Source organism: Fistularia commersonii, chromosome 22 (assembly GCF_037954325.1).
Source record: "Fistularia commersonii isolate RoL2024-O1a breed Wild chromosome 22, RoL_Fcom_v1.0, whole genome shotgun sequence".
NCBI lineage: Eukaryota > Metazoa > Chordata > Actinopteri > Syngnathiformes > Fistulariidae > Fistularia > Fistularia commersonii.
Window position 1 is genome coordinate 2,642,193 of NC_141305.1, and position 16,224 is coordinate 2,658,416.

The following is a 16,224-nucleotide window of genomic DNA, read 5'->3' on the forward strand; positions in this document are numbered from 1 at the left end:
GCCCCATTGTTAGATTTATGGAGTTACCAGATTCACATTTATTGTGAATTTTTGCTTTTAAAGTCGTGTTAAAACCGTCGCTGAAGCTTTTTTTATTAGAGTCAAATGGAAAACGGCATCTCCGCGTGAAGACGTGTTCCGGTTAGGACTCCTCCTTCTCGTCTCCGTGTGTGATGATGTAGCAGAGGGATTTGTAGTCGATGTTGCCGGTGGGGTCGATGGGCGCCAGAGCGAAGGCCTGGTCCACCTGCGAGACGGAACGACAAAAACGGGTGATGTTTCGTCGAGCGGAACAGCCGAGAGTCTGTCAGGAGAGAAGACCAACCTCCTCCGGGGTGAATTTGTCCGCCTGGTTCATCAGTAACCGCTTGAATCTGAAACAGACGGGAAAGGGAAGATGAAAATGGAGGAAAGATCACCCGGCTTAAGCGCGGCGCTTGTCTCACTCTTCTTTGTTCACGAAGCCCGTCCCGTTCGGGTCGAAGAGCTTGAAGGCGGCAAGGATGGTGTCTTCGGGATCCGTCCCTGCGGCGGGAAAAGAGAGCGTCGGAAACGTCTCACGAACGACAGAAGATCCGAAAGTTCGTAGAAACCTCACCGTTGAGTTTCTCCCCGAAGAGTGTGAGGAAGACGGTGAAGTTGATGGGACCTTTCCCCTCGTTCAGCATCTCGTCCAGCTCCTCATCCTTGACGTTCAGCTTCCCTGGGACATCCAACACACCCGAAATGACGAGTCGCTTTCGGAGTTCATTCGCACACCATTATTATAATGGATCGAGACGAAAAAGGGAAAAAAAAGTACAATACCCAGCTGAGCGTAGGTCTCCCTCAGGTCCTGCTTCTTGATCACACCATCTCTGTCCTGGTCGATGCAGCCAAACGCCTGCAGGTCCGACCCACAACATGGACTTAGATCAGGGGTGTCAAACTCATTTTCACTAAAGGCCACATTAGCATCGTGGTTGCCCTCAAAGGGCCACATGAATATCATGTAAAATAAATGTAACTACTGCGTCATGTTAAATAACTCTGAGTTTATTACCAAAGTGTTGCATAAGCATTTGCATTGAATCTATGCAACGTTTTGGCTTTCAATTCTTGGACTGTTTTTCTGGAAGGCTAACTTTAGCACACTTAGCTCCTCGTTTGGGGTCAAATTGCCGACGTAGATTGTACTCTTCGCCAACAGAAGTTGCCTCGTATCGCAAAAGACATACCGTTTTTCTTGAAACAATCTTCCATCTGCATCAACACTTAGGGATCATTTTGTATTTCTCAATTCCATTTGTTGGAAATGGCATGGATGTGAATCCACTGCGATCTAATGGCGGGACGCCATCCCACGAATTGTGGGAAATGTAGTTTATGGTCAAAGCACGTGTTACTAATTCATTTTAAGACAACAAGACCTCTTAAGACGTCCTTGCGGGCCAATGTGACTTTGACTCAAAAATAAGCAAGATAAGCATTTCAATTCTGTCTAAAATTGACCTTTATTCTGCATTTTTCAGTCATATTTAGAGGCATGACATTGCATCGATCGACCACAGAGTGAAAATCCAGCCGTCGATCATGTATATAGATTATTAAACAATGAAAAAGGCTCCAAAGTATGAAAATAAGAATAAGAACATTATTTATCGCGAAGGAAATTGTTGTGCCAAAGTTACAAGAAAAACATAACAATAATAAATAATAGCAGAAAATTGTATAAACAGTAAAAAAAAAAAAAAAAAAAAGGGAGGGGGAGGATAAGAAATACAAATAAACTATAAAGTGTCTTAAGTAACAAGTGAAGACTATAAAGTGTCTTAAGGTCTTAAGTACCAAGTGAAAGATAAGGAGCGCACAAGAGTATGAAAAAATATTGTACAAGAAGCTGTTATTAAATGAAATATTGCACAGTTATGAATGTATATACAGATAAATTATTACAATTTACAGTAAGCGGGTGAGATTTTTATTTTTTTTTTTATTTTTTTTTTTAAGGTTTAAGATCTTACCCTTCACCCTCCACTCCAAGCATACACACACACACACACACAAATACATCCGTTATCTACACCACTTATCCTGCCCTCAGGATGCCAGGGTTGCTGGATCCTATCTCAGCTGTCGCCGGGCGAGAGCCGGCGTTCACCTCGGATCCATCAGAGCGCCACATATAGTCATGCAAACCCTTCACCCTCTCATTCAAACCTCTGGACAACTTAGGGGACACGTGTCAAACTCAAGGCCGGTGGGCCAAATGTAGCCCGCCGCGTCATTTTATATGGCCCACCAGAACGTCTTAAAAAGTCCGATTGCCTTCAAATAAATAAGCCAAACGCGTGGATTGACCATAAACTACTTTTCCTGCAATGCGTGCCGGTCAAGTTACCCGCAAAGTGTCGGCATCTTGCCATTAGACCGCAATGAATCCACATCAATGCCATTTTCAACAAGTGAAATTAAGAAATACAAATGATCCCTACATGTTGGAAGACTGTTTCAAGAAAGATGGGGATGCATATAACTACTTACATTTATTTTACATTACGTTTCGTGACCTGTAGTTACCTTTCTACCGTTACTGTTACATGTGGCCCTTGGTTTGACACCCGTGACTTGAACCTCCAAATGAACCTCCTGCACCAGGACCCCGAAATCGTACCTCCTTGAACTCCTGGATCTGGGACTGCTCAAACATGGAGAAGACGTTGGAGCAAGACTTCTGTCCACCCCTCTGTCTCTTGTTGGAGGCCTTCTTGCTTGCCTGCAGGAGCGAACACAAACATCAGATCTACATTTTGGAGACCAAACAACTTCCGCACAAACGGATGGGCCAACACAGGAGAGCCACCGCTCCAGGATAGGACTACGTGGTCCACCTACACCTGAAGGACAAGGGCCAGTCTTTTGAAGACAGCGATGTCTGACCAGAGAAGACAGATGGTTTGAGAGCGGCGTCAAAGACGCCATCTTTGTCACAACAGAAAAAGGAGGACGCCTCAGACACAACCTTTCACAAACGTATAACGCCGTACTGGGATCAATACCGAGCCGGATTTGCACGCATGGACCAGGACCTTCTGCAGAGGTCCTCCAAACAACCAGGAAAGACCCAGCGCCAGAACCAGAACCGTTCCTCGGTAACGTCCACAAGAGCCTCGGTTCGTGTGATCCAGACAGGGTTCACTTCTTTGTTCAGCTTCACCTGTTCGCATTCCAATCCAGGTCATCCGATAAAGTTGCTCTTTTGTTCCAAAAACCAGACCAAGTTTCTGCAGATCAACAAACCACCATAATCTGGATCCGCCCGAAACTCCGGCACTTATATTCAGAAACTCCTCACAGGACATAAGAACCGAGGAAGCCTCTCGGTCGAGGGTTGAAACCTCTTCAAATGAAGAAATTTAAGTCCGGGTGCCGAAGCGAGAAGATTTCAACAAGAATGACTTTTGTGTTTTCCCGACTTTAAGGCTCCATCGGAGGAGACTTACCATTTCTGCTGGATGCTACGTGAAGGAGTCCGGGTGGAGGTGTGACTGACGCCGGGGATGGGTTTTATGTCCGACCCACGTTATCTCCCCCCTTCCCATAATAACCCACGGCGGGAGCACAGACCCTTACAAGGCCACGGTGGCAGCAGTGTGTCGCCGCAGGGACCTGATAAGAGGTGAGGCAGGATTCCTGCAGGCCGGAAACACTGATACAGAGAAGAGAGAGGGAGATCGGATGCAGAGCGTTAAGTTAAAGGATTGTTAGAAACTTCTGGAAAGGGATCGTTTGAGTTGCTGTTAAACGCACCGACCCGGGAGGAGCCATTCCGGGCCCTCGGCCGAATGACGGTGGATTTGTGAGGCCTCCTTGTGTCTGTGTAGGCCAGGGGTCGGCAACCCGCGGCTCTATCATCCTTACACTGCTTGGGAAGATAGATTATAAGTATTTAATTGAAATGTATTTTATTTTTGTTAGGACATGTATGCTCGCTGTGAGACACTGGTACGGTGTGCTGTAGGGGTAACAGAGAAGTTCAAGGTGGAGGTGGGACTCCATCAGGGATCAGCTCTGAGGCCCTTCTTGTTCGCAATGGTGATGGACAGGCTGACAGATGAGGTTAGACAGGAATCTCCATGGACATTACACAACAACTCTTCCATTTATACAACAAGCCACCATAACCTAGACTCGCCCAAAACCCTGGAAGTTATATTCAGAAACTCCCCAGAGGTCATCAGAACTGAAGAAACCTCTGGGATGAGGGGCTGAAACGTCTTCAAGGGGAAGAAATTCGAGTCCAGTTTCCAAGACAAGAAGTTTGCCACAAGAATTCACTATCACCTGGATGACTGAGAACCTCCACAGAGTGCCATCATTTCAGTTACTGTACATTTTGCGTTGTATTTCAATGTTTATTGTACGTTACAAGTGTTTGGGACATGTATGCTCGCTGTGAGACAGTGGTAGGGTGTGCTGTAGGGGTAACAAGGTGGAGGTGGGACTCCATCAGGGATCAGCTCTGAGCCCCTTCTTGTTCGCAGTGGTGATGGACAGGCTGACAGATGAGGTGAGACAGGAATCTCCATGGACCATGATGTTTGTGGATGACATTGTGATCTGTAGTGAGAGCAGACAACAGGTAGAGGAAAATCTAGAGAGGTGGAGGTATGCTCTGGAAAGGGGAGGAATGAAAGTTAGTCGCAGCAAGACAGAATATATGTGTGTGAATGAGAGGAACTCGGGTGGAACGGTGAGGCTACAGGGAGTGGAGATCAAGACGCTGGAGGATTTCAGGTACTTGGGGTCAACAGTCCAGAGCAACGGAGAGTGTGGAAAAGAGTTGAAGAGACGGTCCAAGCAGGTTGGAATGGGTGGAGAAAAGTGTCAGGGGTTCTATGTGATAGAAGACTTTCAGCTAGAATAAAAGGAAAGGTGTACAAGACAGTGGTGAGACCAGCGATGATGTTTGGACTAGAAACTGTTACAATGACCAAAAGACAGCAGGCAGAACTAGAGGTTGCAGAGATGAAGATGTTGAGGTTCTCTTTGGGAGTGACCAGGATGGAGAGGATCAGGAATGAGTCTATCAGAGGGACGGCACATGTTAGATGTTTTGGAGAGAAGGTCAGAGAAGCCAGACTGAGATGGTTGGGTCATGGACAGAGAAGGGATAGTGAATATATTGGTAGACGGATGCTGGAGTTGGAGCTGCCAGGCAAGAGGTCTGGAGGAAGACCAAAGAGAAGATTTATGGACGTAGTGAGAGAGGATATGAAGGTAGTTGGTGTGAGAGAGGAGGATCCAGAGAATAGGGTTAGATGGAGAAAGTTGACTCGCTGTGGCGACACCTGAAGGGAAAAGCCGAAAGAAGAAGAAGAAGAAGAAGAAGAAGAAGAAGTATTTTATTTTTGTTGGTTTTGTTGGTTCCTTTTTTTAATTTTAGTTATAAATTCAAAGAATATTGTGATCTTGAAATATTAGAATACAATTATATTCATTATTTTTCCACGGTCACACTTGAGGAAGCTGGTAACAGCACATGTTAGATGGCCAGTCGGTATAGCCCCGATTTGCAGATGCAGAAGTCCCATTAACCAGGTAAAATAAATATTTATGAAGATATTTTGCAAATTTTTTTTTTATTTTTTTCTGACACAGTGATTTTTTTCCTGATTTATTTTTAAAATTCAGGTCAAGGCTCCGCTCCACGCTCTGAAAGCCCAAAATGTTCCAAATGTGTTCATTACATAAATAAAATATAATTTTCTCTGTAGCACTTCGTGGATTTCATAAGCTACACACTTGCTTATACAAAGTGTAAAGGTGATAAAAAGTAATATATACGGTGGTACCTTTATTTTAGACGTCAAAAAGTAATTGTGGCTCCAAGTGTTTTCTTTTGCGTGTAAACCTGGTCCGTACGGCTCTTTGGGTGTTAAAGGTTTCCGCCCTCCAGGCTTCCTCCAGGTTCCTCCCACTGTCCAGAAACATGCAGGAGAAACTAAATAGTCCAGATGTGTGAATGAGAGCGAATGGTCTATAAATGGTGTGCGGGTGCGTGATTGAATGGTCACATGTGTCGATATGATGGATCAATAAGCGGGTGAATATGGTTTGAATATGTGGCCTTGCGATCACCTAGCAACCGGATGAAGAGCTTCTCGCCCAATGACGGCCGGGATAGGATCCAGCCACCCTGAGTGCAGGAGAAGCTGTACGGAAAATGAATGAATGAATAAAGCAAAGTGTTTTATAATCAATCCTTTATTTACAGCCGAGCTTATTCACATTAAAAGCACATCTTTCTATGTACAAAAAAACCCCAACTGAGTGAGTTCTGATTGTCAACTATCCTTCACACACACGCACCCACACACACACACACACACACACACACACACGTCTGTTCTCACGTACAAATTTAGAAGAACACAATGTGGGGAATGGAGGGAGGCGTTGCTTAAATACAATAAATAACTATCTATTTATTCTATTTAGAGGAAATCCGGCGATCCGCCGTGACAACGTGAAGGTCAGAGACTCCGACGCCTCCAGCACTGATCCTGCTGACCAACGGCGGAGAATTCAAACAGACCATGTTATTACAACGCAATAAAAGCTTTGATTTAGTCAGCAGTGACAGAGAAGGTGCGTTTAGTTTGCTACAAGTCGGTCCTTTCAGTCAAACCCTACTTCCTCCGACTCCGTGCCTCCCGCTCCTCGGACGACGACCTCCCCGCTCATCTCGAGTCCGGAATCCGGCCGACCTCGCCTCGGGTTTCTCCCCGGCCAACGTCGGGCCTTCACTGCGTCAGCATGCAGGCGGCCATCTTGGAGGCGACCGCCGAGATCAGCGCCGCCCCGCGCCCGCTGCCCTCCTCCGATTGGATGAAGGTGATCTCGCAGTCGGGCGTCAGCTCCCGGACCACTTTGTGGAACCGCTCGCGGAAACTGGGAAGGGGAAGAGGAGATAGTGAGGGCCAACGGTTTGCGGCGGTTTGATCCCGAAAGCCCCGACGCCGCAGCCTTCGTCCCGCCGTGGCGGCGCTCACCACGGGTGCAGCTTGTAAACGGACCCGTCCACGCCCACCGTGATCTTCAGCGCGTCCTGGCTGCGTCGCTCCCTCATCAGGTTGATGACGCCGGCCAGGCCGGCGCCGCACATTTGGGCGGAGCGCGTGGACACGTTCTCGCACACCAGGCGGACGATGTCGCAGTCCAGCTCCGAGGGGAGCACGCCAAGGGACGACAGGATGTTGTAGATCTGTTTCCTGTCCCCCGAGTCACTGGAAAAAAAAAAAAAAAAAAAAATGGGTGAAAATTTTAGCGGTTTATTTCCACGCCATGGGAGTTTAGCTTTATATTTTTATTTGTTTTGTTGACTGATTGATTTGTTCGTTTATTCTACAGCGCTTATCCATGCAGCCTCAGGGAGGCACAGGCCGGGTTTCCCTTTAGTATGTATGAATGTATGTACACTGCTCAAAAAAATAAAGGGAACACTTAAAAAACACATCCTAGATCTAAATGAATGAAATATTCTTATGAAATACTTTGCTCTTTACACAGTTGAATGTGCCGACAACAAAATCACACAAAAATGATCAATGGAAATCAATTGTATCAACCCATGGAGGTCTGGATTAGGAATCACACTCAAAATTAAAGTGTAAAAACAAACTCCAGGCGGATCCAACTTTGATGTAATGTCCTTAAAACAAGTCAAAATGAATCTGTGTTGCTTCCTGAGTGGACACTATGATTTCACACAAGTGTGATTGACTTGGAGTTACATTGTGTTGTTCAAGTGTTCCCTTTATTTTTTTGAGCAGTATATATACATACATACATACATCACCCTTCCTTTACAAGAAAAGTATTTTCTTTTTAAACAAATTTATTAAAAATTAAATTCAAAGTTTCTCAAAAATCAGCTGTGCACTTTATGCAATGAATTCTTGTTTTGCTTCCTGACCTCCAACCAATATTATATGGCAACTAAAACATCCGTCCAAATGTTTTGGTGATTGTCGAACCGTTCCCACGTGACAGGAGAATGTTGAATTAAAGTTAGTTTCTTGGTTGAACATGGGTTGCAACGCTGAAAACGTACCTCTTCACCAAGCACTACCCCACTAATCGCACTTAAATATATAAAAAATAAAAAAAAAACGAAGACATGAATGTATGTTTGTATATGGTTTCGAGATGGCTGTTTGGTAGAGCGGTGACTTCTGAATAACGACTACTGGCTTCGGTTATTGAATTGCAATTTTTGCGAGTCGCTTTGGATGAAAGCGTCTGCTAAATGTTTGTAATGTAATGTAATGTAACGTCAGACGTTACATAACTAATGATGTAGTTCCAACCTCGCACTAACTTCACGTGATCACTATCGCTGGCAACCATAAACCAATCAGAGAGCAGTACATAGCACGCTTACCTCTGCCACTTTTTGATCTACTGTATGTTTGATCGCGCGCCTTATAAAGCGGAGCGTCTTACATATGAAAATAGACCCGTCCATAGATATAGCGCCCTATAATGCGGTGCGCCTTACGGTCTGCAAAATACGGTACTTCCAGGTGGTGCTTTCCTGGCTCGCTGTCGCTCACCCCTCCACTTGCGAGACGTAGCGGGTCTCGAAGGTGCCGCACATCTGCAGCATCTCCGAGGCTTCGCCGTTGAACAGCAGGTCCTCGTTCACCAGCTTCATCAGGACGAGCCTCACCAGCTCGCCCATGTACTTCCCGCTGATCAGCTTCTCGTACCTGGAAGGGGCGGAGAGACGCGGGAGTCGCATTTGAAAAAAAAAAAAGGCCCGGAGGCGCCGGTGCACGTGAAACGGCTGATGAGGAAAAACGACGTCAGAGCTTAAAAGGCTGAGTGACGCCGGGCTCGGCGGTCGTCCGTGTGAAAAACGGCAAACAGCGATTAAGGCCGCGGCCGAGGGGGATCATTAACCTGACAACCCCGGCGCGGGGCTGACCGCTGACGTGTGAGACCTCTGATCGTCTCCAAACATCCTCAGGAAGAGCAGCTGGTACCTTAGCAACCGGCCCGGCGCCTCAGGTGAGTATTGCCTCAGAGGGACGATTAGCGCCCCCGGCACACGATCACGCTTAACTTGCCGGCGGTCCCGAGCGGGAATATCAAAGTGGGTCAAAACGACGTCGGTTCTGTGAGTAAACGGCGCCGGCGCGCACGCTCGGACTCACAGCTGCTGCCCGGGGTTAATCGAGGTCTCGTCCACCACTCTGTCGTACTCCAGCCTGAACTCCTCCAGCTCGCCGTTGTCCCCGAACGCCCCCCACTCCGTGTTGACGCACATCCTGCCCTCCTCGCCCTCCACCAGCTCCACCGTCCGCATCTCCTCCATGTAACAGGCGTTGCAGCCCGTGCCTGGGGACGGGAGACATGCTTGTTAACGACACCGGCAAGAAAGGCTCGCTTTTTTAGCTTTTTTTAAATATTTATTTAAACCTCTCCGTTCTTTCTTTTGCCGAAGGAAAGATCTTGTAAACCGGTGTTTCCCAACCACTGTGCCGCGGCGCATTAGCGTGCCGTGAGAGATCGTCAGGTGTGCTGTGGAAAAATGCCCACTTTCACCCGATTGGTCCGAAAATTATTTATCCAACGCAAATAATGTGTCTTCCTATGTCTATGTGGGCAGCGTGACCATTCGATGGCAACAGGTAGTGAATTAACCCGCGCATCTGTGTATCAGAGTGATGAGTGATACATTTTTAAAATAAAAAGTACTTGTAACTGCGTAAACAAACAGGCAGCGTTGTTGAAAACGACCAAGACGAGTGAGAAAGCAGTGAAAGCTGCTGTAAAGTGGCTGAACTCGTCTCTACATCCAAACAGCAAAACATTAATACTACCTGCCGGCAAAATCATTGTAGAAGATATGCTCGGCTTTGGCATTGATAAAGAAATAGCCCGAGTTCTCTCAAATAATACCATTTTCAGACATATTGATGACATTCAGACATTGAAAAAAGTGTTCTGGAAAAGTTGCACATCTGTGGCAAATTTGCGTTGCAACTTGATGAATCTACAGATATTAGATATATTAGATTTCACACTGAGTAAATTGAGACGACGGTTTCATTCTAATTTGTTAAAAAATGTTTTTGACATATTTATTTGGTGGTGTGCCGTGGGATTTTTCTAATGTAAAATATGTGCCGCGGCTCAAAAAAGGTCGGGAAACACTGTCGTAAACGACGGAGCGTCTCACCGACGATCATCCCGACTTCGCAGCTGCGATCTTCGTAGTAGCAGGAAATCATGGTGGCGACGGTGTCATTCACCATGGCAACCACATCCATCTCGATGTCCTACGCGGCATCAGTAGGAGGATGAAACCCCGATTAGCTTTGCAAGGAGAAACTTTTACGGATATCCGTTGCAAACTCACCCCTCGTCTCTTGATGGCGTCTCTGAGCAAACCCACGACGTTGTTCCCCTCCGCGCCCGACGCTTTGAAACCTTTGGTCCAGTTCAGCAAGATCCCCTAAATTGAGATTCATTTTAGAGCTCCTAGTTACGGACAAAACCGCTAAAATGTTTAGCAGAAAACCCCCACCTTGTCGATGTCCTCGTGACGCACCGGGAAGGAGAAGGTGAAGCCCAGAGGGAGTTTCTTGTGCTTGATGTGGTGCTTGTCCAAAAAATCCGACATGCACTCGGCTATGTAGTCGAACAGCTGCGAGGGAGACGCGACGTTATTTCCATGGCGACAGATCATACATAGTTGTCTGATGACACTTTGCTTTCATTCATTGCTTTCTGTACAATAAATGTTTTAGTGTGCAACAACCCCAACTTATACACCTACTGACTGCATCGCCAAGCACCACGCCCGCCCCAACATGGACTGTTCACACTACCACCCTCCGGCCGGAGGTACAGGAGTGTGACAGGAGTGTAGAACGATTGAAGAACTCGTTGTACCCGACTGCCATCAGACACTTAGACAGCTGACACTCGTTCATGTTAAGTCTACTGCCACTTAATTTGCACACAAATTGCAATCATCCTTGCACCCGCACTTTGTGAGTTGCACACCAAGCTGCAGTCAAACGTCTTATTGCACTGCCACTATTCTACTGCAATGTTTACATCTATATCTATCTATCTATCTATCTATCTATCTATCTATCTATCTATCTATCTATCTATCTATCTATCTATCTATCTATCTATCTATCTATAATCACATTATAACAATGTTTACACTCTTCTACCAGCACATATCCCAATGCACTGTGGACAGCAAAGTAGGAATTTCACTGTGCATGGAAACACTTTGAATCATTTACATGGACTTGTAAATACAACATGTAAATAAGACGTCTGTTTAATGAGCAATAGCTGTTGTTGGCCACAGCCACGCCGCACAAGCTAGCAATAGCTAACTGTTCCCGCCCAATTCTGGGTTAAAAAAACAAAACAAAACATAAGTCCTTGCACCATAAACCACACCCACAAAATTCCCAGCAACCCCAGAATCACACAGAAAACAGGCATCAATATAAACCCCAGCATTCGTAACTTGCTACAATAGGTTACATATATTTTTATATTCCTTATTTTTCCTTCTTTCTTCTGATCTTTACTGTTCTTTTTATTTTATTTTTATTTCTATTCTGATTCTTCTCCACTTGACCTGCTTTCAATGAAAAAGCAATTTCGCCCCCTGGGGGGGGGTCAATAAAGTTTTCTGATTCTTCTGCCTCGACCAGTTGGTCCACAAGGAAAGAAAAAGGGAGTGAGAGATAGAAAGCGAGAGAGTGACACTGATCAGTAGCGCTAACAGCTACGTGCTAATAGCTGCCATGATGCTGGAGTAGCTTTACTATCCATAAAAGAAATAATAGAATCTTCCATGGAAAGTCAAGGCGGTGTTTACAACATTATGATTCGATCACAAGGGGATGCATTTGGATCTTCTCTGCGTGGATTTTGGATGGAAGGTTCACATCTTTACGTTTCATTTGAGTTGGGGGGACTTATGGAAGGCGACGGGCGTCTACGCACCATTTCGGCCGTCCCCGTCATGGCGTCCTCTGGAATGGAGTACATCTGATTGGTGGTCTCCACCTTCCAGCTCTTCTCCTCGTCGGCGCCCACCTTCACCAGCATCACGCGGAAGTTGGTCCCCCCCAGGTCCAGGGCCAGGAAGTCTCCGACCTCTGCGACGAAGCCGGCAGCATGTCTGAATACATCCCTTGCGGTCGCCAAAGGTGGAAAGCGAGACCACCTACCTGAACCCTCGGGGGTGGAGCAGACGTAAGTGGGAAGCATTTTGACGCTGGCGTCCTGGTGTGTGTCCAAGCGCAGCCCTCTGTCCATCTCCCTCTGCATTCTCCTCATGACTTCTTTCAGTTCCTCCTTGTTCAGCCTGAACTCTGACAGGATCTGCTCAACCTGACGACAGAGGAGACGGCACGGGACGTTCAGGATTACCCGCATTTTTACCTTCAACGAGAGTTTTCACTCGCTCTGATGACGATGGAATTCAGACAGAAAGTGCAACAAAGGTCGGTGCTTCTGTTTCATGAGGAGTAGGTCCCACAGTCCAAAAAACATACTGGAGGTTCGATGGAGATCCTCAAGTGAAGAATGATTGTATATCTCTATATGGTGCGTGAATGTCTCTAAAAGTGACCACAGCTGCGGGAAGCTCCGGAGTGTGAATGAAAGATCGAGGTAAGAGGGGGTGGGAAGGTGCTAAAAATGGGATGGCAGCCATAATATACACATTTTGGTTATAACCGAATGAATAACACTTCTATCTCTTGGAACTACATCCTCAGTTTATAACATTCCCTCTCTGTCTGGATATCGTATCGCAAAGGCAGGTTGTGTTGCAGAGCTATCGGATCTTTGCACGATGTGCACGTCTACACAAAGCACGTGAGGGACCAAACAAGCGTCGAGTCCAACCAGGCTTCAAGTTTCATCTAAGATGACATGAAATGAACACAGAATAATACAAGGTTGACTTTAAATGGAATTAGCGGGAGACACAAAAAGAGAATCTTACCGCGAAGATTTTATCACCCGCAGTGCAACTGGGCAACTTCACCATCTGGTCAAAGTAAGAGCTGACGCACGGCATCCTCAAGAGTGAAAAGTGTGTGTTTCTCAGTATGTGTGTGTGTGTGTGTGTGCAGAGCCAGGCAGGTGCGAGTACCACTGAATGGGACCCCGGCTGTATTTATGCCCGAGCGAAGGGGGCCGGCTTCTGCCGACGCCGACGCCCACGTCTTCCCAAACTCACCCCCCCAGACAGAAACAAAATCAATAATACCTCATTTTTGAAAGTAAATAAGTGGGCAGTTCATCCTTAATTTAATTCTGATAATTTCCGTTGGTGCCTTTTAGACTTGTGTGTTATCTTAATGAATAAATGTAATATTGTGCTTTCATTTCCACATGATTTTATTTCATGATTTCCATTTGCTTCAGTCCGATTAGCTCGTGTTTAAATTGTAGAATTTGACGATTCTGTCCTTTATTAATATATCTCGATATATCTTGACGGTTCTATCTTTTTTTTTTCCTCAGCTATTAAGGGGAAATACAACTCATACTCCTGCTCATTAATGCGCTGCGCCCTTGTCATATAAACAAATAAAAGCAAGGTTAATTAAAACACTGTCTTAATTTAACCTTGTGATGAATAGTACGGTCCCTCTTCTATTAAGGAGGTGCAGTATTTGAACGGAGGTGGGGTCGGAGGGGGGATTATGCAATTATTAGCCACATTTTGAAAGTCGTCTAAAATTAGCAGCAGCGAGGGATGAATGACCGGCGAAACCTAAAAATAGCTGCTGCAGGTGAAGGACTCCTGAGGTTTATCTGATCTTTGACCTTGAGCCGGGAGGTAAAGGTGACCCCCGACCCCCGATACCCTCCGAGCCAAACATGACGTCGCATCTGACCTGGAGACACAAACACTGCAATCCCAACTGGCTCATACTTGTACGTGTCCATACATTCAACGTGTCGTAGGTTAGTCACTCACTGCATGGCAGGCGGAATAAACCAAGGAATTAGTCCGAAATTAGCTCGAAATAGCTCGAAAAGTGATGGAGAGCACTCTAAAAACACAGGTGGTCCTTACTTAGCCACGGGGTTTACGTGGTTAAGGGGGTCCCTCTTAAGCTAAGTGAAACGCCGTTTCCACCGTACAGTATTTGCATACATATAAGCCATTTGTACTGTGCTATTTTCCCCTTTCTTTATCTTTTCTGTATATATTTGCTGAATATAGGCCAATTATAAGCGCAGGTAAGCGCGTACAATATGTATCCCAACTCCGCTGCCAGTGCGTTCTGCGTGAATTTTAATATTATCGCAAAGCCCGTCGTAACTTTGAGTTGTCGTAAACGGAGTACGGCATTAAGTGAGGATTGCTGTGTTTTATACGTTTAGATGGATACGATCAGGAATGAGTCCGTTAGAGGGACAACGCATGTTAGATGTTTTGCAGAGAAGCCAGACGCTGTTGCGACGTTTAGAAAATGTCATTATCCCACGTTCTGTAATGTAACGTGACAAACAGCGCATTAACAACTCTTGCCTTTTTCATTGTTTTGTGCACACTTTCTGAAAGTTGGGGATGTGATGAAATCGGCGAGCGTGAGCCGGTTAGGGACGCCGATTCATAATAAACAATACTCCTGGCGCAAACTACTAGGTGAGTAATGGGAAAGTACATTTGCGCTTCATCCATTTACGGGCAGGACATGAACGTGTGCCAAGAGCCTCTCGACGGGCGATTATCCAGTTAAGTTCACCTCCTGGCTTGTTTGCGCCCGGACATGATGGATCTTCATTCGACCAGCTCCGCTCGCAAAGCAAACTGACGGCAGCGAGACGCCCTGTCATCGGGATCACGGGGGAAAGTAAAAGGACTCTGTGCCACCGCTCCTCATCCTCCGTGTGATTGATTCAGATTAGTACAATGGAGTGGAAAGCTTTCGCCTCCATCGCGTCACGTGTCGCCTTCGGAGGAAAAACACGATTTCTGGTTGAAGTTGTCGCAGCGGCGCTAAGAGCATCTGGGTTTTATTCTCTACGTTCTTTAGTGCCGTGATGTGACAGGTCTGTTTAAATGGGACCGATAGAAAGATAGATAGATAGATAGATAGATAGACAGATGGGTAGATCTCGGTAATGATTTTTTGGGACGTTTCTAGGCCTTGTTGAGTTACTTTGGTGGAAAGTTGTTTTCGGGTCAGCAGCTGGCAACCACCCGGGTTTCCGTCCAGGTGGAAGCTTGTTGTGATCGTGACCGACTAACTCACGAACACACGACTTGGAATCGAGCGGCAAGCTGTCATAGCCGAGTATTTCCCCGACCATTAAAGCGTACTCTCATTATCACAAGGCCACATTTTAGTTAATTTTGGATCACTTTTCCAAAGTTAATCCCATGTTTCCGTGGGACTTTCACTGAAAGGAGAGGTTGTTTGGTTAGAAGACGAAGGAGCATCTTGCATCAGCAGATTTGATCTCCTGGTTGTTTTCCATTTACCTTATCCATCATATAGCGACGATAAGTTTAAATTCCAAATGTCCCTCCGGTCATCGGTCCTGCCTGGGACTTCTCTCGTCCTCCGGAAGCGTGTGAAGTTCTCGGGTTTGTGATGTGACGGAGGTTTGAGCCGATCGTGTGTGTGTGAGACTGTCATCCATTGATGGTCAGGGGACCGGCCATCATGGTAGTCCAGTCCACAGGTGAGCCGGCCCACCTCAGGTTCAACAGCAGATCTCTGACGCGTCGTACAACAAAGAGAGGACTTTTCCGGGATGAAATTATCGAGGGTAGTCAGGTAGTTTCCAGACAGCAGGCGAAAACCCCCAAACTCGACCCGAGCTTCGGTTCCAGGAAAGACGGGACGATGCGGTCCCTCGGTGTCCGTCAACAGACGCGCCTGGAGCCCCGCTGTGTTGCCTTGGAAATGAATTACTGTCGCGAAATCAAACACTCACCACAGCCGCGGTAAGTGGTCGAGGCGGAATTGTTAAATGGGGCAAGATTGCCAGAGAAAACATCAATTGAGGGTGCCATGTCTTTGGTTAAGACAAAAAAAAAAAGTCCCGTACTTGAAAATAAAACTTGGACTTTTAACACAATAATCAAACCTTTTGGTCAATACTGTGTTAAAAAAAAAAAAAAAAAAAAAGCTAAAGGCTCCCTTCAGAGAGAGAAAGCCTACC

General features: G+C 46.2%; 2 protein-coding genes across 3 annotated transcripts; both read right to left on the bottom strand.

Annotated features, from left to right (window-relative positions):
* Positions 1–6: 6 nt before the first annotated feature.
* myl7 (myosin, light chain 7, regulatory) lies at positions 7–3,540 on the bottom strand. The gene is made up of 7 exons (XM_086169710.1): positions 3,483–3,540; positions 2,654–2,755; positions 808–883; positions 599–703; positions 447–525; positions 326–374; positions 7–247 (listed from the first exon to the last, which is right to left on the bottom strand). The coding sequence occupies exons 1-7, from the start codon at positions 3,483–3,485 to the stop codon at positions 143–145; spliced, it is 519 nt and encodes a 172-aa protein (XP_086025836.1). The 5' UTR covers positions 3,486–3,540; the 3' UTR covers positions 7–142.
* Positions 3,541–6,229: 2,689 nt separating this feature from the next.
* gck (glucokinase (hexokinase 4)) lies at positions 6,230–15,728 on the bottom strand. 2 transcript variants are annotated; one of them, XM_086169119.1, is made up of 10 exons: positions 15,539–15,728; positions 12,258–12,420; positions 12,031–12,185; positions 10,577–10,696; positions 10,409–10,504; positions 10,229–10,328; positions 9,201–9,384; positions 8,598–8,753; positions 7,035–7,268; positions 6,230–6,933 (listed from the first exon to the last, which is right to left on the bottom strand). In XM_086169119.1, exons 1-10 carry the CDS (start codon positions 15,548–15,550, stop codon positions 6,786–6,788), a joined length of 1,368 nt encoding a protein of 455 aa, XP_086025245.1. In that variant the 5' UTR covers positions 15,551–15,728; the 3' UTR covers positions 6,230–6,785. The 2 variants fall into 2 exon arrangements, with proteins under 2 accessions (XP_086025245.1, XP_086025244.1); XM_086169118.1 differs by lacking the exon at positions 15,539–15,728 and adding an exon at positions 13,040–13,122.
* Positions 15,729–16,224: the final 496 nt, after the last annotated feature.